At 36.3% G+C, this 25,250-nt stretch overlaps 2 protein-coding genes across 3 annotated transcripts; both read right to left on the bottom strand.

The window, feature by feature from the left end:
* Positions 1–11,905, bottom strand: LOC127423795 (plasma protease C1 inhibitor-like). Of its 2 annotated transcripts, none has more exons than XM_051668381.1 (10): positions 11,802–11,905; positions 11,497–11,571; positions 10,688–10,964; positions 6,903–7,247; positions 6,354–6,560; positions 6,079–6,222; positions 3,345–3,548; positions 3,117–3,256; positions 2,010–2,232; positions 1–462 (listed from the first exon to the last, which is right to left on the bottom strand). In XM_051668381.1, exons 2-10 carry the CDS (start codon positions 11,527–11,529, stop codon positions 209–211), a joined length of 1,827 nt encoding a protein of 608 aa, XP_051524341.1. In that variant the 5' UTR covers positions 11,530–11,571; positions 11,802–11,905; the 3' UTR covers positions 1–208. The 2 variants fall into 2 exon arrangements, with proteins under 2 accessions (XP_051524341.1, XP_051524342.1); XM_051668382.1 differs by having other exon boundaries at positions 11,497–11,544; positions 11,802–11,900.
* Positions 11,906–18,442: 6,537 nt separating this feature from the next.
* Positions 18,443–25,102, bottom strand: LOC127423804 (insulin-like growth factor I). Its single transcript, XM_051668421.1, has 4 exons — positions 24,325–25,102; positions 23,412–23,559; positions 22,316–22,476; positions 18,443–19,310 (listed from the first exon to the last, which is right to left on the bottom strand). The coding sequence occupies exons 1-4, from the start codon at positions 24,391–24,393 to the stop codon at positions 19,095–19,097; spliced, it is 594 nt and encodes a 197-aa protein (XP_051524381.1). The 5' UTR covers positions 24,394–25,102; the 3' UTR covers positions 18,443–19,094.
* Positions 25,103–25,250: the final 148 nt, after the last annotated feature.

Genomic DNA, 25,250 nt, shown 5'->3' with positions numbered 1-25,250 from the left:
TTGTTTAAGGACAAGTATATCTTTAATGGTTACCGAGATTATGCATGCATTCTAATTTATGTTACATAAATGCATTCATTGCGTTTGCTTGTGATAAATGAATGAATGTACAACAGAAAGTTTGATTGGATCTATCTTTTTGTGGATTTGATCGATACTTTGATGTCTTTTTTTCCTCTCCATCACCTTTTTTCTTTCTCTATCTCTCTTATAACGGATTAACAATCCTTCCAATGAAAAGCGGGGCACCAATCTCATCACTCCAGACTACCAGAATGAAGGGCTGCATAGCTGTGAACGATGGAAAGGAGCGAGAGAGAGAAATGCTGGTGGCTGCGGCTGCTTCAACTCCTTTCTCTGTGAGCGACAAAATGGCACGATGGCGAGCGTCTGAGATGAACGAATCAGATTCCCCCGGAAACATAGCACACAAGTTAGGACTTTCAAAGAGATCTGACAAACCTAAGTGAAGAAGAGATGAGAATAATGAAAAATTGCACTTACTGTTCACCCAAAAATGAATATTTTGCCATTATTTACTCAATATTCTAAGTCTTCAAGAGAGATATGGTAGCTTTGTGTAATGAACAGACCAAATTGTACGTTTTTATTCACTGATAATCTTCCCCTCCGCAGAAGCTCTCTCCTCCAATCTTGCAACAAAGTCAGTGGTGGTACTAGAGTTTTAGGCTATACAGGGAGTGGCCAAGGCTACTTCAGGGGGTCCATAGACCATGACAGATAATTAGTGTGTAACCCTAACCTGGCATCTAAGGAGCATGATTGAATCCAGAAATGGACTTGGAAAATAAAAATAATTTTGGTGCCCATCAATATTACAAACTTACAGTATCATATTTATGCTCATATATGTTATGTTAACTGATAGCAAAGAAAAGTTTTGGAATTGGCCTAATCAAGACCAAATTACATTTGTGTGACATGATACCCTTTAGGGCTGGGCGATGTGCCGATGTAATCTGATATCACCGATGTCTTACAAAGATCCCAATGCAGATTGCGAACAGATGATGATCGACAATATCGGGAAATGGCAAAACCATGGATCTGGGAATTCTCCAAATATATTAAACAGCGGCCAGGGTGTGAAACTAGCATTCGCCACCGCAAAATGCCACGAGGTGTGTATATAAGATTATTTGATCACTTCGTTATTTTATTGCTTTTTTAGTTTAGTTTAAAGTGCGATTTGAATTTAGAAATGTCTTTTGTTTTTGTTTTTCGTGTTTCAATAAATGAATTTAATTTTTAAAGCAAAAAATTCACCTGATTTGCAGTTTGTTCAGAGGCGTACAGCACATGGAACAAACGCATGTAAAGAGTTTTCAATAAAATGTGTGGAAATATTCTCCCCTTCTGTATGTTGTTCTTATTCTTCTGTATCTCACAACCAACGTTAATATCCTCTCTCCCTCGTCCTCGATTTGAAAAATGCGCTCACTGTGCCACCGAATGTCAAAATAAATGCTTCTTTCAACAAGAGGAGAAATGAGATGACAATCAGCATCAAACTGCCAGTAGCGATTAAAATTTTGTGGTGGCACCAGGGGTGGCCAGTCAGATGTCAGGGGTGTCCAGTGCCACCCCGGACACCCCTCTGGCTCCGCCTCTGCACAAAGTGTCCTTAGGTACCATTTAAAAAAAATAGATGCAAGCACGAATGAGATGTGCAGCTGAGGGGAAGATTTTCAGTGAATAATAACTTAAATTGTGGTCTGTTTGTCACACAAAGCTATCATAGAACTTCAGAAGACTTGGAATATAGTACATAAAAGACTTATAGATTAATTTTATGGTGGTTTTGTGCTTTAACAATTACAAAATCTCTCTTTTTGTATTCCACAGAAGAAAAATAAGGCATATGGGTTTGGAACAACATGAGGGTGAGTAAATGATGACAGAATTTATATTTTTGGGTGAACTGTTCCTTTAATTGTCACATCTTTGCTCTCTACAGTATTTTTGGTTTATTAAAGAGACACTCTTACCAAGTTTTTTCAGTAACTTCTCAAGTGGTATGGTCACAGCCAGTTTAATTTTAGGAAGTGTGACCTCAGCAGTTTGGGCTGCGATTTTGCTCATCTCAGAAACCATTTCTATAATATTAGCGGCGTTCATATTTTTCTCCATCAATAAAAAGGATTCTTCTGACACTGTGCGTGGGATCAAAATGTACAGGCTATTTTTGCCTGTGAGAGGAAATTTTCCGACCTGGAGTTAGAGAAAGAGTTTTGGAGTATATGCTTGCACACACATATGCATTATTTGTGGCCCTGTTTACACCTGGCATTAAAATGTGTCTTGAATGTGTCTTCGACCACGGGCCATTTATGATCAGATTTCATCAAGGGGAGAGTCTCTGATTGCGGGACTACATACTGTACAGTACATTACTGCATGTTAATAAAGTATATAAAAGATACAAAAAAGCACAAAAATGAACTGCACACATACACAGTCTTATACCAAATATGAAAAAAAAAAAAATCCAAACCCATTTCTTTATTTATTTTTTAAGCATAAAATGAGATGTTAGGCAGAATGTTAGCCTAAATCAACATTCAATTTCTTTTGTATTTTTTATTTTTTTTTTTCATACAGTGAAATTGAATGGTGACTGAGGTAGGCCCAACATTTAATTTTGTGTTTCACAAAAAAAAGAATGTTTTATGGGTTTTTATGGGAAACAACTGCAGGGTGAGTAAACAATGACCAAATTTTCATTTTGGGGTGAACTATGCCCTTAAATTTTTGTCTCACCACAGTCTGCATACTTTGACTAACTGAACTTGGGATGTTAAACTTCGGACAATTGTTCTCTTTTGAAACCACACCAAACCTGCAAAAGTTTAAAACCATAGTTTTAGAAGAATGAATGCATGTTTGTTGAGAAGGCGGTCATTCATTGTCCGGGACACATTAGACCATAAATACGATGTGGTCACATGTATTTCTGACCATATACATTTCTGTCTTTTCAGAAACAAAACAAAACATTTTGGACACCATTTACACCTGTATTTAGCTCTGTCTTGTGATTTGATCACCTGAGATGGATTTTAATACCAGGTGTAAACAGGGCCTGTGACACTTACCTCTGCCTTTAGTTTTTTGTTATAGCTCATTACAAGCTTGTACTTGGAGCTGTAGAGAGTTTCCACATTTACGACCTCACCTGACAACTTAGTGAACTCTTCCTGTTTATTCATGGGCTCAAAGAACATTTTCCATTTACCTGTAATGTGCAAACACGGATACTGTGTCATGACTTGAGAGGTATTAGAAACCTAAACAGATCAGATGTTGGATATATTGGCACTTACCATTAAAGTAGACAGCATTTAAAAGAACAAACAGGGTAGAGGGATCAACTTCCTCAACTAACTCAGTAATTTTATGATTTGTCTTGTCTGCCACCCAGTTGTTGATGAGCTTCACATTAAGATTGCTGTCATTGGTCAGCTTCTGTGGCTTTGCATTATAGAACTCCAAAGATTGGTTGATGAAAGCCTCTGCCATCCTTTGCTCTATGGGGGAACAGAATAAGAGAGTAGAATGTTTGTTCAGAATTAAAAATAATGCTATTCCTTATTACAGTCCAGGGCATGATTCATTTTTTTTTATTTATTTTATATATATATATATATATAATTAATCACACTGAATTAACACGTTTAATTGACAGCACTTGTATGAATGTTAAACAAAAATTCTTGGTGGGATTTTGAAGATTCATGTGATCGGTGATAGTGGGGGGGATATTGTCACAATGTGGCAAGTTGTCACAATGGGACTTTCCTCAAAACCAGTCCCATAATTTTCATGCAAACACTTGGGGGTGATGGGAACAGCAGCCTATTAAAGGCTTTTCAGCAAAAAGTAAAACATTTAATCTTAAAAATTTTAAAGGTAACGTACAAGAATGTCAAAACAGTGTTTTGGCCAACAAATATTTTAATTAATACATTTTTTAAATATATTTTTCATTAACTGACTGTCTTTAAACCTCTTGGTAAAAATCTGTCATTGTTATTGACCATTGCCTTAAAAGGGGTCATGTCATGAGGAATAAAATTTTTCTTGATTTTTTGACATACGTATAAGGTCATTTCAGAACTGAAAACTTCCTCTCCACTATGAAAAAAAGCATTTATTGTTTCCACTTTGCAAAAATGACTTGTTTTGAAATTGGATGCATTATGATGCCACAGTGCAGTGTCATTTGAATATACCTGCCTCCACAACATATGTAATCATCACAGTGAATTGATAAAGAGAGCGGCTGAGGTGCTCAAACACTGAAAGTGTTGCTGTAGTTTGCTTTTAACCAGCAAGATGAAGATGTCAAGTAAGGTCCCAAGATGTTGTGGTGTTCCTGGTTGTGGAACAACTGCATTTACTGCATAGCCTTTTGAAGAATCCCAATATAAGGAATGAGTGGCTTAAATGTATTTAAACTACGTTTCTGAACATGTCAACATGTGGGTATATACATTTGTTTGGCATATTTCTGTATAGATTCTTTTTTTTATTTTTTTTATTTTATTTGGAATGCCCAATTCCCAATGCGCTCTAAGTCCTCGTGGTGGCATAGTGACTCGCCTCAATCAAGGTGGCAGAGGACGAATCTCAGTTGCCTCCGCATCTGAGACCGTCAATCCACGCATCTTATCATGTGGCTTGTTGAGTGCTTTACCGCGGAGACATAGCGTGTGTGGAGGCTTCATGCTATTCTCCGCGGCATCCACGCACAACACACTACTTCCGGTATCAGCCACTTCCAGCTATTTTAGCGATACAAAAATACTACATTATGCTGCTTTATATTACAGGCTGGCAATATATGCCATCATATTATTATGATGAATTATGAATTATGATTTTCATAAACTCATTGGTTTTGAATGCATATAGTTTTACCGTATATCGCATTTTGCCATCGTTTTATCACACTGTTGCACAGGCAGAATGAATGAAATCAGGTGTAGACAGGACAGTCCTCCACACCTTCTGACATGCCTCCGCAAACTTTACACAACCAGCAGAGAGCAGAAAGCCGCTGGGCAAATGCTGCTTTAAATTTCTTTGCACAAAAAAACTGCATCTTGTTTCATCTTGGAAAATTAATAAACGCATTTTACTCTCCGTTCTTGTCAGAGAGCATTCTCTCTTTCTTAGCAGTGTATAGTAAACAACCACGCAGATACGCATTCAGCATGGCTTATGAAACATCGCCTTTGGAAATAAACAAATAAAGGCATAATTGAAGGCTGTGCAGGTACATATAAATGGAGGTTTACATGGAAACAAGAAACACTGCATCGTCACTATCTCGGTAAAGTAAGAAGCAGATTTTATTACTGTCTCTTCAATACAACACACATGATTTATTTTTTTACTATAAATGCTGAAGTTAGAAAATAATTAGATATTAGGCCATCATTCTGCTGTACATCCTGTGGTTATGTGATAGTTTATAAATTATATAACTAAATTCTGGTATTACTATCTTTCTATTTATTTACATTGCGGTCAATAACAGCGGAACTTTTACACATTCGCCAGAAATGCAGCCGCTGCTTACTTTCGTGTTGCAAAATGAGGTGGATACAGTGCTGAAGTCTTAAAGGGGACATAGTACCAATAAATAAATAAATAAACGGGCATTTCAGATAGAGGGCCAGAGACAGGGTGGGAAAAGTCATGTAAAACTGGACTATCACTGTTTTTTTTTTGTGCAAAAACTTTACTAGCATTATAAGTGGACCTCAAGGAAAATAATACAGTAAAAAATGCATCACTTTACCATTTTGATGTATGCCACTTTGGTTTAATTATATTTGCTTAATTACCCTGGAGCTAACAAAAATATGATTATATACTTTGGTAGAATTCACAAAAATAGTCTTTTGGACATTTGACTCCAAATCTTATTGTTACTGATTTATTGTCCTTGTGACAACTTGTTCGGCCTACCGTATAGTCAAAGGTTTGCTTCTGTGAGAGTGGTTGTGACAGTGGTGCATATCCATTGACGTGGTTTGATTCAGTGGTTACCTGGAGAATAAAAGATGGTTGAAGCCATCCCCAGTGTGTGTTTCATTGCTTGTTTCAGTTTCTTCATTTCGGAATGCACGCAGGAGAATCCGTTGGGAAGCCTGAGAGCATCTTGCAACTGTGTTCTGGTCTCACCACGAGCACCTTGAAGAGAGGAAAGAGGGTGAGGCAGAGAGGGAAGGAAGATGCTCAACAAACCCATCAGCAGGACAATGTGAACAATGTGTAGCTGCCCTCTGCTGTTTTGATGATGTTCCTTCCACCAATTTTCTTACCCAGTAGCAAGTGAGAGAGAGCTGCAGCAATGCTGATCGGGGAGAAGATCAAGTTCGTTAAAGGCTTTGAACCTTTAAGATGGGAGTACACAGAGGTGGAGAATTCTGTAAGTGATTCCTTCAGAGTTGACTTCCATGATCTGTTGTCTGGATCCTCACAAGTCTCCCAGGGGTGGGTGTAGTTATGGCAGCGGGGTAGAGGAGGGGCTAAAGAGTGAAATGGTGGGAAAAGGTTACCTCAATGTGAAAAGTATGCAATTTCATTCCATGAAGAAAATGCTCTCCATTACTGCATACTTTGGAAAACGATGACGTTATAAACCTGAAAACCTGAGTTTTCAAGTGAAAATGCATTAGTGCGGATGTGGCCTGAGATTCTACTGGATAAACTGAAATTCTGGTTTCAGATCTTAATAAAATCTTAGAGGATGATCTTGATTCTTAGAGGTAATCTGAATTAACACTAATTCAGGTTAAAAATAGATAAATAGGACCATTTCTAAGAGTCTAGCGGTCTCTAGGAGAAGTCTCTTAAATGTATTGGGCTACCTTTCACTTCCAGCTCCACCAAAACTGTCTTAGATGTATTCCTTATGATACATTGGTACATCCCAGCATCTTCCTCTGTGACATTATTTATTTTAATTGACCAGTCCTGTTCTTCGGGATTAATTTCCCAGAATACCCTTTGCACAGACATATCTTTCTCTTCTTGGTAGTTTATGTCTTTCTTGGGGTCGAGCAGCACCATGGCCCCTTTTATGTCTCGATTCCAGACAACAGTAGCTGTTTCAGCTAACCCAGAATAGGAAGATTCAGGAACCTGGCATGGAAGTGTCACATCATCCCCAGCTGTTGATCTGATGATCAGCCACTCCTGAAAATTCGGGGGCGCTAAGAAAAATAAAGATAGGTGGGAAACAAGAGTTTACAGAGCACAACAGTTCCAGAAGAATCACACTCATTTTCTTCATAGAATAATTTGTTTAAAATAATCCAATATAAACCTTCAAGACAGATTTACCATAAACTCGAGATTAAGCAATGGTACATCCTATCCTACACATCAATCGGATTTTAGATTTTTTTTTCCCAGATAAGAATTACAGTAAACAAATCATAATCCTAAAGATAGCTCCACCAATCAAAGAAATCAGTGTTGCAATGGAAATTCGGTCTCACTCTCTCTAATTACTTAGAAATTTTGGCCTCAGTTTAGGGATTTTGAAAAAATCCTAAACCAAGTTTATACCAGTATGTTGGCTTCTTCAAGCTTTTTCAAGATTTATACAAATATATTACACTAAATCCTCCTAGAGCTTTCAAGCTACATCCACCACACCTAGTACAGAGCTTTAGACTGTTCTGGAATAGGGTGCTGTGTAATTTCTAACTGATCAGACTTAAAGGTGCTGTAAGCGATTTTAGCCGTTCTGGAACTTCCAGACAAGTCTTTGATTTAGCCACTCCCCCTCTTTTCAAAACCCAAGGTCTCCCTGAGCATTTCGCCAACACTGTGCATTTCACGGGAGCAGGACACCATACCGGCACTTGTACGAGCATATTTAGGTTGCCCTGTGAACACGTACAATGATTGATAGGCAGATAGACTTCTGATTGGCCAAACAAATTATCTGACCATGGCCCACAGACATCTTTTACCCCCCCTGTTTACCCAGCCTCATTTCTTTTAAAAATCACTTACAGCACCTTTAAGGTTTTTACACAGCGGAAAATCACAAATTGGAAAAATTCCATAGATTTAGATTAACGGAATGTTCAAATCGGCTAATGGAATGCTTATTAAGTCAAATTCCAACTTTAAAAAATTTAAATGTAATCTGTTTAAAAAGCCTTTGATCTGCTTTAAGTTAAACTCTCACTCACATGTGATATGTTTAGCCAATCGGCTTACATGGTGCAAACAGATAGGTCATTTCACATGTAATCTTGCACGGTTAAGTCTGCTTTTGGCAATTATACATCGAAGCACATCTTAATGTATATATGTGTAAGGCACATATGCTTGTGCCTTAGTTAAATCTGGACTGTCACACATTGATATCTTAGGTCATTTGTTTAAACAAATCCACACATAGCTAGGGTAAGTCACTAGTTAAATAAGTTCTGGGCCTTCCTGGTCCAGATTTCCAAGCTGGCCAAGGCACAAATAGCTAGCATACACTCTGTGCACATGGCTCTTCGGAGCAGCATCTGCTTGGGGGTGGGGGGTTGTATTTTGTGTAATGCATTTGGGCAACTTTTATGCTTTGTTGGGGAATTGTATATATGTCTAATTGTGAAGCAGCATGTCCTAAATGCTTGATGCATTGTGTCTTGGGTTTTGTCTCATTGTCAGAGCCCTTTCTAGCTATAAGTGGTACAAGCAGCTGTTTAGGGACTCCAAGCCACCAGGAACCCCGCAAGGCAAAGTCTGTGGTTTTTTTTTTTTGTTTTTTTTTTTATAATAATTTTTTTTTAAATAGAGTATAAGCTGCAAGTAAGGCAGCTTTTATGGCTCAATTAGAAAGTTAAAGGGGGACCCTTTGTGGCCCGAGAGGGATGGGAGAACGTAACTGCAAGGAGAGAGTTGTAGCTAGATGTGACAGGCATGCACACACGCAAAGGGTTTTTGTCATCATAAAGCACAAATGCCCTGTCTTGTGCATTCTCGATAAGCTGCTTCTGCATCATTCACAAATTTTGGTGAGTGCGCGAGGCAAAGGCTATTGATTTTTGCTGTCAGGACTTCATTTAAGTGAGATGGTTTATTTTAATTAATCAAGAGAATAAAATGGTTGGATTTAAAATGTGTTGAACCGTTGACAGTTGCTGACTGGTTAAAAATTGCTACTGTTAGGGGCAATTCCAGCATTACTGATGTGGTATTTGCTGTGAACACATGACATTTAACTTCACATATACTCATTGCCAGTATATCGAACCATTTGTATGTATAATCATAAATCCCTGCAGATACATGAGAAAATGTTCTGTCTTTTTTTTCCACGTTTAGATAGGAAAAATTAACTGGGGGGGGGACTGATAAGTTGATTAGTTTTGTTTGTGACATAGAACTCTCTCCCTCCCCAAACTCTCTCTCTCTCTCTTTCTCTAAATTGCTAATTTAGTACTAGAAAATCACTTGCCATTATACCAAACACAGTTGAAAGCTCTTTGGTTTGTTAAATGAAGCTTAATATTGTCTTTGTGTTTGTTTTTGAGTTGCCACAGTATGCAATAGACTGGCATGTCTTAAGGTCAAAAAAGAAACTGCTTTCTCTTGAAACTCGTCAGTCAATCATTGTTTTGAGGAATGAAGGCTATACAATGCTTGAAATTGCCAAAAAACTGAAGATTTCATACAAAGGTGTACACTACAGTCTTCAAAGACAAAGGACAACTGGCTCTAACAAGGACAGAAAGAGATGTGGAAGGCCAGATGTACAACTAAACAAGAGGATAAGTACATCAATCTCTAGTTTGAGAAATAGATGCCTCACATGTCCTCAGCTGACAGCTTCATTGAATTCTACCCGCTCAACACCAGTTTCATGTACAACAGTAAAGAGAAGACTCAGGGGTACAGATCTTATGGGAAGAATTGCAAAGAAAAAGCCACTTTTGAAACAGAAAAACAAAAAGAAAAGGTTACAGTGGGCAAAGAAACACAGACATTGGACAACAGATAATTGGAAAAGAGCATTATGGATCTAAACCCATTGAGCTTTTGTGGGATCAGCTAGACTGTAAGGTGCGTGAGAAGTGCCCAACAAGACAGCCACATCTATGGCAAGTGCTACAGGAAGCGTGGGGTGAAATGTCACCTGAGTATCTGGACAAACTGACAGCTAGAATGCCAAGGATCTGCAAAGCTGTCATTGCTGCACGTGGAGGATTTTTTGATGAGAACTCTTTGAAGTAGTTTAAAAAAGATTCAAATTGTAATAGTAATTTATCACGTTACTAATTTCCTGACTATACATTGTGATCGGTTGAATGCCACTTTGATGAATAAAAGTACCAATTTATTTTCATAAGAGCAAAATCTGTACATTATTCTAAACTTTTGGCTGCCAGTGTGTATATATATATATATATATATATATATATATATATATATATATATATATATATATATATATATATATATATAGCTATGGAGAAAATGAATTGGGAAAATATTTCTGGAAACAAGGCAGCTGGAAAAGTGGGCGTCACTGTTACGCCCTGTTGGTGCTTTTATGGTCCTGATTATGAGTTTATAAGGCATCAATGAGCTGACATTTGACATTGCACTGTCTGGCTCCCCTCATTGAAAAGAAAAGTCTTACCTTCCACACGTACTGTGAAGGTTCTTCCCAACCTTACATGACTCTCTCCTTTCCATCCTTCTTGCACACACTTGTACTCGCCTCCATCACTGGCCTTTACATTTGTGAGGTGCAAGATCTTTCCCTCCTTGCCAGACGTGTCCTGTGACAGGATCTGGATGGAATTAAAGCTCCAGGTAAATGTACTGTCAACCAGTGGAGAGACATTGTCAGGGAGACAATGAAGGGAAATGTTGGAGTTGAGTGGAATAGTCACATCACAGGAAGACAGGGAAAGCTAAAAAAAACAAAACAAGGGAGATTGTAGTTCCAAATCAAATCCTTGACTTAAAGAGATAGTTCACCCTGTCATAAATTCTGTCATTACTTCATGTCGTTCCAAACCTGTATGACTGTATGAGAGAGGCAGAATGTTAGTCTCAGTTTCCATTCACTTTCATTAGATATTTTTTCCATAGAATGAAAGTGAATGGTGACTGAAGCTTATATTCTTATATTCTTCCACAGAATAAATACAATTTTGTGATTGTAGCAATATGAGGGTATGATTATTAAATCTAGCGTATGATTATGGCGATGAGTTGGTCCCGTCACATTCGTGAGAGTGAGTAATTAATAACAGAATTTTCATATTTATATGCATACTATCCCTTTAAATCAGGCCCTATACACCACTGATTAGTAAAATAAAGTATATACTCTATATATTTTTTTGTCTGAGCTATTCTATCACGTAGGCAAACAATGCCCATAAAACCGAATGTTTAAAGACTGAATAAATGTCTTCATTTGATCAGTTATTTACATACCTCTAACAAGAGCAGGAGAAAGGCACGATACATGGTGATGAAAGTAGCCTTAAAAAAGAGAAGACTGCAATAATTCTATGAAACAAGAAGGTCATAAACATTAAATTTTCCCCATATCTATGTCTTCAAACACATTAACAATACATCATGGAAATGCATCCCAGAATACCCTAAAGGGACTGTCTTGTCCTACACAGATTACATGACCAAGCAGTTTCATAACTAACATGGCCTATACAATTTTTTTTTGACAAGTTGTATTATATAAAGCAAAATTATTTCTTAGCAATTGAAAGGAGACTTACAGTTGTAACTACACCTGGTAAAACGTTTCAAGCTGCTGAAATGTTATCTTTGTCCCTTTCTAGCAGTTTTGTATGGTTTTCTTGCTATGGCCTCTTCCCACTGCTCTTTGGTAAATCATTACACAGATGTTTCCTAACTTGTTGATTCTTTATTTACATAGATCCTGGATAGAAATCCAACTGATTTACTGAAAATCACATGTCCAAAGTCTCTTTAAGCAAGTGCAATTGGCAACTAATACAGAATAACAAACATTGTCATTAAAATGTGCTGAAAACTTGCAATGCTGTATGTGGGACAAGTGGTTGTCAGCCACAACAGTATTGTAAGTTTAAATAGCCTATGCATGAAAGCAAGACTGTTGTTCATTGCATTCAGCTCATATTGTATTTGTTTTTATTTATGTATTGTGTAAATACATTTAGATATATCATCACATATCATTTACTTCAGATAAAAGTGTCTGCCAAATGCATGAAAAATGTAAAGCAACTTACGGTGCATTCAAGGTATACATTTTTATGAGTTTGTGTGTTCCCTGGGAATCGAACCCAAGATCTTGGTGTTGCTAGAGCTATGCTCTTCCAACTGAGCTTAAGGAACCTGTTTTTGTTGTTGTAGTTGTTGTTTTTCTTTTTTCTTTCTTTTTTTTCCTTTCTCACATAAAAAGGAACTGTTTGGGTACAAGGCTGTCCCTGGAGTGGTACCCTTGTTTTGGGTTACGTATTTGTATCCTTAAGGAGACAAAAAGGGATGTTTTTTGCTCTCAGAGAAACAAAACATATTAATGAACCTTTATATATACACAACGGGTCCTTAAGGTACAATTTTGTACCCAAAACAAGCTAAACATTTTAATGAGGTACTGAAAAGGTCCCTGGGAGGGTATGACCCCAGTGATGGACTTCATATCTTTTATTCTGAGAGTGCATTGTGGTGTTTTGCTTAGACTTTCACTGCACTTTTAGAGTCCCACAATCTCTGACAATCTTTTTTGGCCTAGAACATGTGTTGAGAGAAGTCATTTTAACTTTGAGACTGAAAAATCTTGATTTTGAGAGCACAGAAATGTCTCAAGTATGTCAAAGTTCATGTTTTGTCTTCTTTTTTCTTCTTCTTTTTTTTTTAGCCGGGCCTGACTATGAGTTTAATTAGTTAAATTGCTAATTAATACAAATGCTTCAAGCAATTCTGAAAAAAACCTACCACAGGTTGCTTTTGTGTCTTTGCATCTGTGCTTGAAGTATTTTCTGCTAAATCACTTAAATATAGCTTTTCAAGAATCACTTTCTCACATTGCAGTGGAAATGAGAAGTTTCTTTTTCTAATTACATTTCACAAATGAAATCAGTCTAATATTCTAATATTTAGTTGTAATAATACAAAGTTTCTGATAGAAACTTCGGCAACTTAGAGTAACAAAAACCTAACAGTAATTCACAAAGCAAAGCTTTGATGGTGCAAAATGGACAATGTTGCCCGGCCTTTTTTTTAGAACTAAAAGGGCATGTTTATCCTGACCAAAGCGCAGCCAGGAGTTTTGGTCCATCTCCAGGGTGGGGGAGTGAGCAGTATTATCAGACTCTGACGCAGAAAGAAAACTAGAAGATTATTGTGATATCTGTTTGTTATCCAGTACTCAAGCAGCTGTAAGTTTGTTACAGCATTATAAAGCTATTGTCATCTCTCACATCTGAAAAAAATATTATTCTGATATAGCAAAACCGGCAAAGGCCTGGGAAAAACGTACTAATATATATATATATATATATATACACACACACACACACACACACACACACACACACACACACACACACACTGGAGGCCAAAAGTTTGAAATAATGAAAAGATTTTGCTCATATGGAAAGAAATTGGTACTTTTATTCAATGAGGGGAGCCAGACAGTGCAATGTCAAATGTCAGCTCATTGGTGCCTTGTAAACATAATCAGGACCATAAAAGCACCAATAGGGCATAACAGTGACGCCTACTTTTTCAGCTGCTTTGTTTCCAGAAATATTTTCCCCATTCATTTTCTCCTTAGCAATATATATATATATATATATATATATATATATATATATATATATATATATATATATATATAGACACCGGTGGCCAAAAGTTTGGAATAATGTACAGATTTTGCTCTTATGAAAAGAAATTGGTACTTTTATTCATCAAAGTGGCATTCAACTGATCACAATGTATAGTCAGGACATTAATAATGTGAAAAATTACTATTACAATTTGAATCTTTTTTAAACTACTTCAAAGAGTTCTCATCAAAAAATTCTCCACATGCAGCAATGACAGCTTTGCAGATCCTTGGCATTCCAGCTGTCAGTTTGTCCAGATACTCAGGTGACATTTCACCCCACGCTTCCTGTATCACTTGCCATAGTCTTGTTGGGCACTTCTCACGCACCTTACAGTCTAGCTGATCCCACAAAAGCTCAATGGGGTTAAGATCCATAACACTCTTTTCCAATTATCTGTTGTCCAATGTCTGTGTTTCTTTGCCCACTCTAACCTTTTCTTTTTGTTTTTCTGTTTCAAAAGTGACTTTTTCTTTGCAATTCTTCCCATAAGGCCTGCACCCCTGAGTCTTCTCTTTACTGTTGTACATGAAACTGGTGTTGAGCGGGTAGAATTCAATGAAGCTGTCAGCTGAGGACATGTGAGGCATCTATTTCTCAAACTAGAGACTCTGATGTACTTATCCTCTTGTTTAGTTGTACATCTGGCCTTCCACATCTCTTTCTGTCCTTGTTAGAGCCAGTTGTCCTTTGTCTTTGAAGACTGTAGTGTACACCTTTGTATGAAATCTTCAGTTTTTTGGCAATTTCAAGCATTGTATAGCCTTCATTCCTCAAAACAATGATTGACTGACGAGTTTCTAGAGAAAGCTTTTATTTTTTGCCATTTTTGACCTAATATTGACCTTAAGACATGCCAGTCTATTGCATACTGTGGCAATTCAAACACAAAGACGATGTTAAGCTTCATTTAACAAAGAGCTTTCAACTGTGTTTGATATAATGGCAAGTGATTTTTTAGTACCAAATTTGCAATTTAGCATGATTACTCAAGGATAAGGTGTTGGAGTGGCTGCTGGAAATGGGGCCTGTCTAGATTTGATCAAAAATGACTTTTTTCAAATAGTGATGGTGCTGTTTTTTTACATCAGTAATGTCCTGACTATACTTTGTGATCAGTAGAATGCCACTTTGGTGAATTAAAGTACCAATTTCCTTCTGAAACAGCAAAATCTGTACATTATTCCAAACTTTTGGCTGCCAGTGTGTGTGTGTGTGTGTGTGTGTGTGTGTGTGTGTGTGTGTGTGTGTGTGTGTGTGTGATATATATATATATATATATATAATTTTTTGGAGTGACTATTTGCACTAGGTGTAAATAGCACCTGCCACACAGCTCGTCTATTTGCACTCCAGTATTCTTATGTAAACATAGAAATTTCTATCATTCTATCTTCTTTCCTTCCTGTCTCCACTCTTAATATTTTATTTAATGCTACTTATAATAATAAATTAAAATGAATATAAAGGTTGATTCCTCATAGTGATATGGTCATGGTGAAAGTCAGGGAGTTTACCATGGTGTTACTATAGTAATATCGTAGTCACCAAAATTGTGTTTTTGGTTTTTTTTGTTATTTTTTTTTTTTTTTGTGTGTTTTGTTATTTATTTTTTTTTTTTGTTTTTTGTGGAGCCTTTGCTTTAATGCAATTAACCATGGTGTTACCACAGTAATAAGGTGAGAATATAGTACCATTTTTCATTTTGTGGTTACAATGATTTTACTACAAAATACCATCGTTACTGTAGTATATTATGTTTACTGTAGTACAAAAACATGGTAAATTTTTGTAAGGGAAGGTTAGGGTTAGGTTTAGTGGTAGGGGTTGTATAGGTTGTCTCTAAATAAACACAATAAATAGGCTGCAGTGATTCCCCTGTACGGAATGTTAGTATTTAATTAGGGGTGCAAATAGCATCTTACACTATTTGCACTTATTGCAAAGAAGATGCTTCGAGTAAATTAGTAATTTAAATGGTCACTGAAACAAAAGTAAAGCAATTTATTTTACATTGTAAATAAAGTGTATTTTACTGGGAAAATTGTCAGAATATAATAAATAGGATTCATTATTAACAATACAAAACTTATTAACAAACAAAAATATATTTTTATGATTTGATAATATATGCAGCTATGTGGATCTTATCATATGTTTGCATCCATTTTGTCCCTATATGATCCCAGTATGTGTTCAGAGTACCACAATTCAGCAAATGCATTTACTGCCATTACAATGTTCTGTGTGTGTGTATGTTTTGCTGTGCTGTGTCTTGGCTGAAGGTTTGTCACCTGCAAAACTCCAGATAATCTCAGCACTCCTCTTATCAGCTCAAGGGCAGAGAGAGGACAGAAAGAGAGAGAACAGAGTTTCTTCAGCTGGCAAAACTCAACCTAACTACTTGTGACTATGTGACTGCTTCTGATGTATCCACTGTACTTACTATGAATACAATGTGACGTAATGTCAGATCACCTTAGTTACACAGAATCATTGCAATCTCATACATAATTTACACGCAGCAGGGGATTGTAACGGGGCAAAATACACAAAATGTATTTCACAAAAAAGTGATAGCACTCACTCAGCATATATGGTTCTCGCTATGCCTGAGAAAAAGTGCTATTGTTTAAAAAAAATTATATTTTAAACCATTTTTTATATAAACCTGTGATTTTGTATATCTAGTCATTTCTTTTGCTGTCGAAAGTTATGATGACTTTTTTGTATATTTTATTTCTAGGTTGTTGGTTGAAAGAGTTTGATTACTATTTGGTCAAGGCTAGGGTTAGAGTCAAGTTAGGGTTAACTTTAACCTTACCACTGTTGCATGGAGCTGTAATACAAGATTTTATTTTAACAGTGCAGTTGGTTGCAAATGTAACTTTTATTATAAATTAACAATATGACTTTTAACTTGTTTTAAGTTCAACATTATTACCTACTCTTTACCAATGTAATTATTCTTATGGCAATTTTACACTTGGCACATATATGTGCAGGGTTGGGAGGGTTACTTTTGAAATGTATTCCAACACAGATTACAGAATACATGCTGTAAAATGTAATTTGTAACATATTTCGTTAGATTACTCAAGGTCAGTAACGTATTCTAAATACTTTGGATTACTTCTTCAGCACTGGTAGATTTTTTCAATTGTTTTGACTATAAAAACTCTGCCAGTACAGTAAGAAATAATACATGTTAAAAATGCATTCTCTGAAAAACCTAAATATCTTCTGCAGTGTTGTTTCTAAAACAAGATAAATCAAATTGATCTTGTTTTAAGGATTTTTAGATATTTTTACAGGAAAACAATACAAAAATGATTATCAAGAATACGAGTTTTGCCCTAATATCAAAGGTCTTACTAGAAATAAATAAATTATGATCCAACGTGAATTTTCTTGATAAAAAATATGATTGTGCCTGGTAACATGTGCATGTAAAATGGCTAGAAATAGCATTTTAGCTTAGCGTAAAGCTGACAATTTACACAAGGTTTATTTCTATTTCTTCTGCTCCAAACTTACTTTAAACGTACTTCTCTGTCTGCTCGTATGAATGTAACACATCATAAGAAAGTGTTTCACTGCTGTTCAAATGCACTTTGGATCACATCATTTATATGTATAAATGTTTTCCATCTGAAAGGACTAAATATTAAATGAAACAAATGACAATAAAATGCAAAGTAATCTCTTCTAACTGTATTTTAATTACCAGTGATTTAAATTGTAACTGTAGTGTAATACAGTTACTTATATTTTGTATTTTAAATACGTATTCCCATTACATGTATTCCGTTACTCCCCAACCCTGTATATGTGTTTTATACCAACAGATGGCAGCTACATTTGTAGCTGTCTGTAAATGATCAAATAAATATTTAAAAAATGTTACAATTGCCCCCATTCTCACTTACTTACAAATAATAATACTGTAAAAACACTTGGCATGCACTACTAGAATGTCTGTTTTTTCTTTCTTTTTTTTTTTTTTGTATTTAAACATTTATGAACTGGCTTTTTGCCCTGTTCCTTGTACTTGAGTGATTAATTATTTAATCATTCCAGTGTTCTACCCACCTCTCCAAAGCAAAAAAAAAAAAAAAAAAAAATGCTTCAGATTTGATTACTGCATTCTTAGTAAAGAAAATAACTTTGTGAAGAAAATCCAAGTCATAACACCAAACTTCACCTATGCACTGCATACCAAAAAGAACATTATTCAATGTTTAGATAGTGATAACACCCCAAGGCTGTGGTGATATTGTTTATTCCCTGTAAACAGAATAATGTTCTTTCTTTAAAGGTCATTGGTAAGATCTAAGAATCCAAAACTATATGCAGCATTTAGATCACAATATAAGTTCTACAATCCCTTAATGTATCTTTTAAAATGGAGTAATACTGATATGGATATGTTAGATAAATGCCATCTTTTATTAAATAAACACCAGTTATCCCTAAAGAAAGCAAGAAAAAGAAAAAAGAACACTGTTTTTAAAGCAGTAAAATCAAAGAGCTTTCTTCTGTGTAACATCTGTCCTCACCTTCTTTCTTAATTTTTTTTCTGTCCAAAATCTGCTTATTATTATTTCACAAGCATCAGAAAGATCAAACCCTTATAACGTGGAAAACTCAAAATATAACTTAAAGCCAAAAGACCAAAAAAAATAAAAAATAAATTCAGTAATCTTTCATAAAACACAATTGTCACATTTAAACATTCAAAATGGCTTACCTCAGCCTACAGTGGTCCCATATTTTGGGTCTTTCAAGTTTATAAAATAACACAAATACTTTTCAACTTGCAAACTAAGTTTGCTTTGAGCTTGTTCACTCTCCTCCAGTACATTTGAGAACACAAGTCAGTGCTACAGGAGAAGCTGAAAACAAAAGGGAAATTGAAAAATACAATTCACATTGTATTCAACATGGCAACATATTTTTGGACAAACGTGCGCACATAAACAGTCCACTCTGCAGTTTCATACATATTCTCTTGTCTGTTTTCTTTGTTCCAGCAGCAAAAATTATTCTGAGAGACACATTTCTGAGTGACTTTGGTATCTTGTCCTCTAGTGTCTCTTACATAGGTCTCAGTTTATACTTCTTCAAGCACAGAAAAGTCATTTTTAGAAGAGGAAGATGAGATAGAAGGTCCATGCCGATCCACAAAGTCTATCGATTTTGGGTGATAAATGCTGGCAGAAGTGTCATTCGCTCAGCGGAATGATTTTGGAGTGTAGAAGGTGGCCGGCTGGGTGTTTTGGTACTTGAATTTGATAATACTGAATCACTGGAGTTCCACCGGTAGAGTGTCCGCTCTCTGAGTCTTTGAGACGTAGCTTCATCATTTCTGTTAATCTCAGCAAGCCTTTGAAACACCAGCCAGAACTGTTCTTCCAGCAACAATAGAATTAGAGTGTATGAGTTTAATATCATGTTGTTGGCTTTTGAAGTTGCCAGGTTTAAGTTACTTTTAGGGTGTGTTCACACTTGTAGTTCGGTTCTCATGGTCCTCTTGGTCCGGACCAAAAAAGAAAATGACACATTTAGTCCTGGTTTGCTTAGCGTTCACCCTGGCTTTTTTAACACTGAACCTAACGATACAAAACCAAAGGCATCAGGAAAAGTCACAACCTGATTGGACAGCTTTTATGACGTATATTTTTTGACGGAACATAACAATCATACAAAACAATGCTGGCTGCTGGGCGAAATGCACTCATTATATTTATATATGTATATATGGTGGTATTTTTACCAGCTCTGAACAAACGAAGAGCTAATCAAATGTGTAAATGAGTCAAAACAGCGCCAGGAATTCCTCTGTTGCACACACAAACGAAGATATGCTGACGGCGGTTCCGATGCCTGTACCGAACTGTAATGGGCAACATAGCTACTATGATGAGAAGGAATGCTTGAGGTCAGTATTAGGCAAATTACTTCCTGTTTTTGGTCCGTTTAGATGTCTTTGGTCCAGGTTGCGTTTATATATCAATCGAACCGCACCAGAGTTCGGTTGGAAGTGGACCGAGACCCACTATTCAGGCGGTCTCGGTCCGCTTGTTTGGTGCGCACCAAGGTTCGGGTGACAGCGTTCACACTTGTTCAAATGAACCGCACTAACAGAGCAATCACATCAAAGTTCGTTTTAATCTAACCAAACCTGCCAAGTGTGAACACACCCTTAGTTACATAGCCTCTAATAACAGCTCCTTGGATATATTATGGCCTAAATGTTCTCAAATGGTTTTGCTTTAGCCCAGATATTACTGTGGACATCAGTGTCGACCCAACACATGAACAAACCCATGACCTGTATTTAATGCAGGGTCAGAAATTAAATAGTGCTTGTGGCAAAAATGCCCTTGAAATTCATGTGGGGGCAAGAAAAGCCTGTAATGAATTTTTCTTTTTTTTAATTATCTGATATACAGTAGTTCTTAAAGGAATATTCCAGGTTCAGAATCAGAATGAGCTTTATTGCCAGGTATGCTTACACATTCAAGGAATTTGTATTGGTGACAGAAGACAACAGCAACAAGACTTTTAAAAAATAATTACAGTTTAATAAAAAATAGATAAATATTGAAAAGAAAAAGGTATATATAGAATACACTATATACATACATACATACATATATATACACACACACACATACATACACATATACATACATATACACACACACACACACACATGCACATACACACATACATATACATATACATACATATACACATATATGAAAATATATACATACATACATACATACATACACACATACATACGTAGTGCAAATCTAAATACAAATCGGTTATATACAGTGCAAGGGAATGTAATGGCAGAAGAGGTAGGATGTGTTGGATAATAAAAAAAGACTAAGCTGTGTATTGCACATTAATTATTGCTCAAAGGGGCAGTTTTAACTGTTCATGAGATGGATAGCCTGGGGAAAAAACTGTTCCTGTGCCTGACGGTTCTGGTGCTCAGAGCTCTGAAGCGTCGGCTAGAAGGCAACAGTTCAAAAAGGTGGTGGGCAGGGTGAGTGGGGTCCAGAGTGAGGTCCTTAGTGGGGTCCTTAGTTCAATACAAACTAAGATCATAATATTGATCACCACAAAAATGTATTTTTACTTGCCCCTCCTTTAATTTAAAAAACAAAAAACAAAATTCTGGGTAACAGTGAGGCACTTACAATGGAAGTGAATGGGGGCCAATTTTTTCAAGTTAAATTACTCACTGTTTCAGAAGAATAGCCACAAGACTTAAAACAATATGCGTGCAAACATGATTTTAGTGTGATAAAATCGCTTACTAACCTTTTCTGTGTAAAGGTATAGCCAATTTTACAACTGTGTTGACATTACATCTAAAACCCTAAAATGACTGTAAAAATGTCCGTTTAAACAACTTTACAGTTCAAATAATACATGAGTTTTAACAGAAGAATTAATGTAAGTGCTTTTATAAAATTATAATTTTCACATTTCTGCCTTTAAACCCTCCAAAAATTGCCCATATTCACTTCCATTGTAATTGCCTCACTGTAACTGTAAACAGATCATGTTTATACGCAAATGCTCAAATGCTGTCGATCTTAACTTGTATTGAACCAGGAATATTCCTTTAATGTGTATAACTAGGCTTAGAATAGAATATTATCACAAAAAATATGATCTGAGATTAGAATATTATCACAAAAAATATGATATGATGTTGATTTAATTTAATGGGTAGGAGGCAATATATTCTCAATCTTATTATTCCGATTGAGAGCTTATGTAAATTAATTGATTCAACTGAAGTATTTGAATAAAAGAATCACAGTAATTGTTGCCCCCTTGGGGAAAAGTTAATTTCTGACACTGATTTATTGTAGTCTGGGTCATATTTTCTTTAACCTTGCATAGATTTGTTTATGGTTTTAAGGAGGAAGGCATGTTACATAACCTGTCCATGTTGGCATCCAATATATTATGATAGCATCTACCAAGTGTCAGATGAATTTGTGGCAAAATAGCATAGAGTTAGCCAAAATAGTGTAGTGTAGAGAGATTGGACACATAGCCTTTGACGTCAACAACAAAAGATATGGAAAGCGTTTTCTACTACCTTTTAAATGTTGATAGCCCTATTTATTTGGTAATCCTAATTATGCACTATTACATGCTTAATATGCCTTTTATTATGTGCAGTTAGCATTGTGTTTCCCTCCTATCCACAACTCTATCAGAAAAGACAGGCTGCCCAGTTTTGTGTCGTGACCCACCAGTTGAGAACCACCAGCCTAACTATACAGAGCTATGAATTCTATTATGAAATTCTTCACTTAAAATATTATGCTTTACAAAAGCAAAATCAGTTGAATGGGATCTGTATGAAGTCTCACCACAGTCTGTTGTGGAGACGCAGGGGCGTGACGTTGCCTTCTCTTAGGTTTGGCACAGTATGACTCCAAATGCTGGAGGTCACATCCTCGAACGCAGCACTGCTCTACAATGCCTTTCCCACGAGAGTGAGGACCGCTGCTACGGGCTCCTCCAGGTTTACCTAACCACCAAAAGACACAACGGGAAATCCTAAAGATTTATAATGTTGTTCGTGATGTAGTTTCTCACTCCTGTTAACTCCTGTTAACCCAATGATTGAGTTAGTTTTAAGCAAACTTTTAAATGAACCATGGAAAAGGTGGGCTTTCAAGACAAATTACATCTTGTATCCTTAAATAAATGATGTACAAAAATGCTTAAAACCATAAAATTATAATAAAGAAATCAAACCACATAACTCTTCATTTAAGCCACTATTGGGTGTGAAAAGTATGAAGCTGTCAATGAGTAATATTTTTTTATTGTTGTAATGATAAGGCATTGTCACTGAGACCATGTCATAATGTTCCTTTTGAGTGTACAAGAGAGAAAACTAGAAAGAAATGTGTGAGGGTGGCCTTGAATATGGAACAGAGTGAAAGGGTCCCAGTTAGCAGCAAGGTTGACGTCAACAACTGCAAATCAGTTATACCAGAAGAGTACATGTTGGTATAGTAGCTTATTTTGTTATATATTCAGTGTTTGTTATCAAAATAAAATATCTTCCCACAAAAAAAAAATAAAAAAAAAAAATAAATAAAAAAAAAAAGCAGAACGTTACCATTTCCTATTGGTTGATTCAATTGATCAGCATCAACACCAAAGTGATAATGGCTTGACTTGATAACACCATGTCCGTATCTTAACATGACAAGGCCACTTTTAATAAACTGATATTGAAATGTTACGAATATGACTGAATGCTGAGGGTGAGCTGTAACATAACAGATTTAGAGACAAGCTGCAGTCACTTCTGTATCACAATCTATCACCATGACCACAGTCTCAGTACATAATAAGCAAAAACACAATCAGCACTCACATCTATGTAAACAGATTTGATTCTGCAGCATATCCAAATCTAGGACTTACACAAAGTTTGTAGGTTATTCTTACCTCTGTAAAATCCACGGTCCCCACACACAAACTCCAGGTCGGCGATTAGTTCTCTTCCACAACGAGCTTTTGCCCCCTCGCTAAAATCTGGCAGAACCAGGACGGAGAAAATGGAGTAAAGAACACACACACTTCGCCAGCTGGGCACCTGTTTCACGAGAAACAAACTCTAAGACACCTGCATCTTATCAGGGCCCCATAACACCCTTTGCCATAGCAACGAATAGAAATTTCCAAGACTCTTGCATACATTTTGTTTTTATCTTGTTTTCCAAAAACATACTGATCTGAGAATGCAAAAAAAGTCCAGATGGCACTAGACTTGTTCGACAATGATGTTAGTTCAAATTCAAGACATTGCAGCTTTTGAAAATGTAGTTGTCATGTGGCCTTGCACAAAAAGCTGACTCAGCAGAAATTAGTGAGTGAAATACATCCAACTGCAAAATGCAATGAAAATGCAAAATGCATGAGGTATTTTGACCTTCTGATAACTATATTTTTTTCTACAGACAACATCCCACATAATGGTCATAATAGCTCCATAAAATGTAAACCTGCAATGGAGGCAGTAATTGTTAGTCACAAAAAAGGTAATTTGATTCAACCAAGAAACCAGTCATTTAGCAAAAAATGCAAAGTTGTTTTTAACTTTATATGAAGACTTACTGTCAGGGAATTTTTTTTTTAACCCTGAAACCTCTCAAAACTTGCTTAAACAAGGATGCACATATGAGAATCAGCAGGAATTGGTCTTTGCCCTTAAATTGGACACCTAGATTTCATGCAACAAGTATAAAAGATCCTTGGCTTGTGCAACATGAAACCATTAGGATTAAAAGGCCTGATCTTAGTGCATACATCACCCCCCACAGCTACACATTTTCATAGTTAAGTCTGTGCAAAGTCTTACCTTCAGCACAAATCCTCTATCTGTCCGTAGAAGCCTGGCGTGAGAGGGATGCATTCCGTCTGATGGCATTTCTATTTTTTCTGCCCCGCCCCCACACAGGTTTGGTCTGTCTAAAGAGCTGCTGAAGTTCTTAGACCAGTTTGCTCTTATAGAAGGGCCTGGGGGGACGGGCCAATGCCGCACACACCCGACATCATCTTATCCTTCCTCTAAACATAGAGGACACCTATTTGCAAGCTATTTTTTATTTTTATTTTTTTTGCTCAATGCACATAAAAAACTACCAATCACATCTGTGATTAAAAAACAACAAATAAAAACTGACGTATGAAGGTGAAGTTTCTCGATATGTCAAAGTTAACCAGCTGAATGCCACTTTTATAGCTTCATAACGTAAATGGATTTATGCTTGACTTATCTGAAAGATGCCCAGTACTGTACAGTATTTATTGTTACTTTAGATGTTACGGTTATGCTTTTTCACCCACACTGGCACAGAGTCTTCTTCACATTTAAACATAACATGATTAAACCACTTGCTTGGCTGTGGAACTTCCACTCTTATCTCATATAACCAGGGATTCAAGATTCACAGCAGCATGACATTGAAATCCTGTTTGAGAGTGACGACAACGGAGCAAAAATGTATCACAGCCAATCAGATTCTTTCTCCTGTGAAGGTACTGGATTACTAAAAAGTACACTGTTGATAAAATAAAGACAAAACGTTATGTCAATGGCCAGAATCTTGTTTAAGTAGGCACTTAATCACACAATGTACAGCTATCTGCAAAAGTAAATTGAATTAAAAAAGAAACATGACTGAAAACTTTTTCCTAATTTGAAATGAGGATCAATTATCTATTGTTTTTTTGTTTTTTTTCTGAAATGCATAGACAAATAATCAATTTTAAAGGGATAGTTCA

The sequence above is a fragment of the Myxocyprinus asiaticus genome, chromosome 33 (assembly GCF_019703515.2).
Source record: "Myxocyprinus asiaticus isolate MX2 ecotype Aquarium Trade chromosome 33, UBuf_Myxa_2, whole genome shotgun sequence".
Lineage (NCBI taxonomy): Eukaryota > Metazoa > Chordata > Actinopteri > Cypriniformes > Catostomidae > Myxocyprinus > Myxocyprinus asiaticus.
Note: the sequence above shows the minus strand (reverse complement) of the source record. Positions and strands in the feature narration are given on the sequence as shown.

Coding starts and splice junctions, on each gene's coding strand:
- LOC127423795 (XM_051668381.1), bottom strand. CDS start 11,529: ATGTATCGTGCCTTTCTCCTGCTCTTGTTAGAG. Junction 6,223..6,353: donor TCTCTCTCACTTGCTACTGG/GTAAGAAAATTG, acceptor CCTCTCTTCAAG/GTGCTCGTGGTGAGACCAGA. Junction 463..2,009: donor GAAGTTACTGAAAAAACTTG/GTAAGAGTGTCT, acceptor TTCTTCACTTAG/GTTTGTCAGATCTCTTTGAA.
- LOC127423804 (XM_051668421.1), bottom strand. CDS start 24,393: ATGCCATCAGACGGAATGCATCCCTCTCACGCCAGGCTTCTACGGACA. Junction 23,560..24,324: donor ATAGAGGATTTGTGCTGAAG/GTAAGACTTTGC, acceptor CTCGTGAAACAG/GTGCCCAGCTGGCGAAGTGT. Junction 22,477..23,411: donor GGACCGTGGATTTTACAGAG/GTAAGAATAACC, acceptor TTTGGTGGTTAG/GTAAACCTGGAGGAGCCCGT.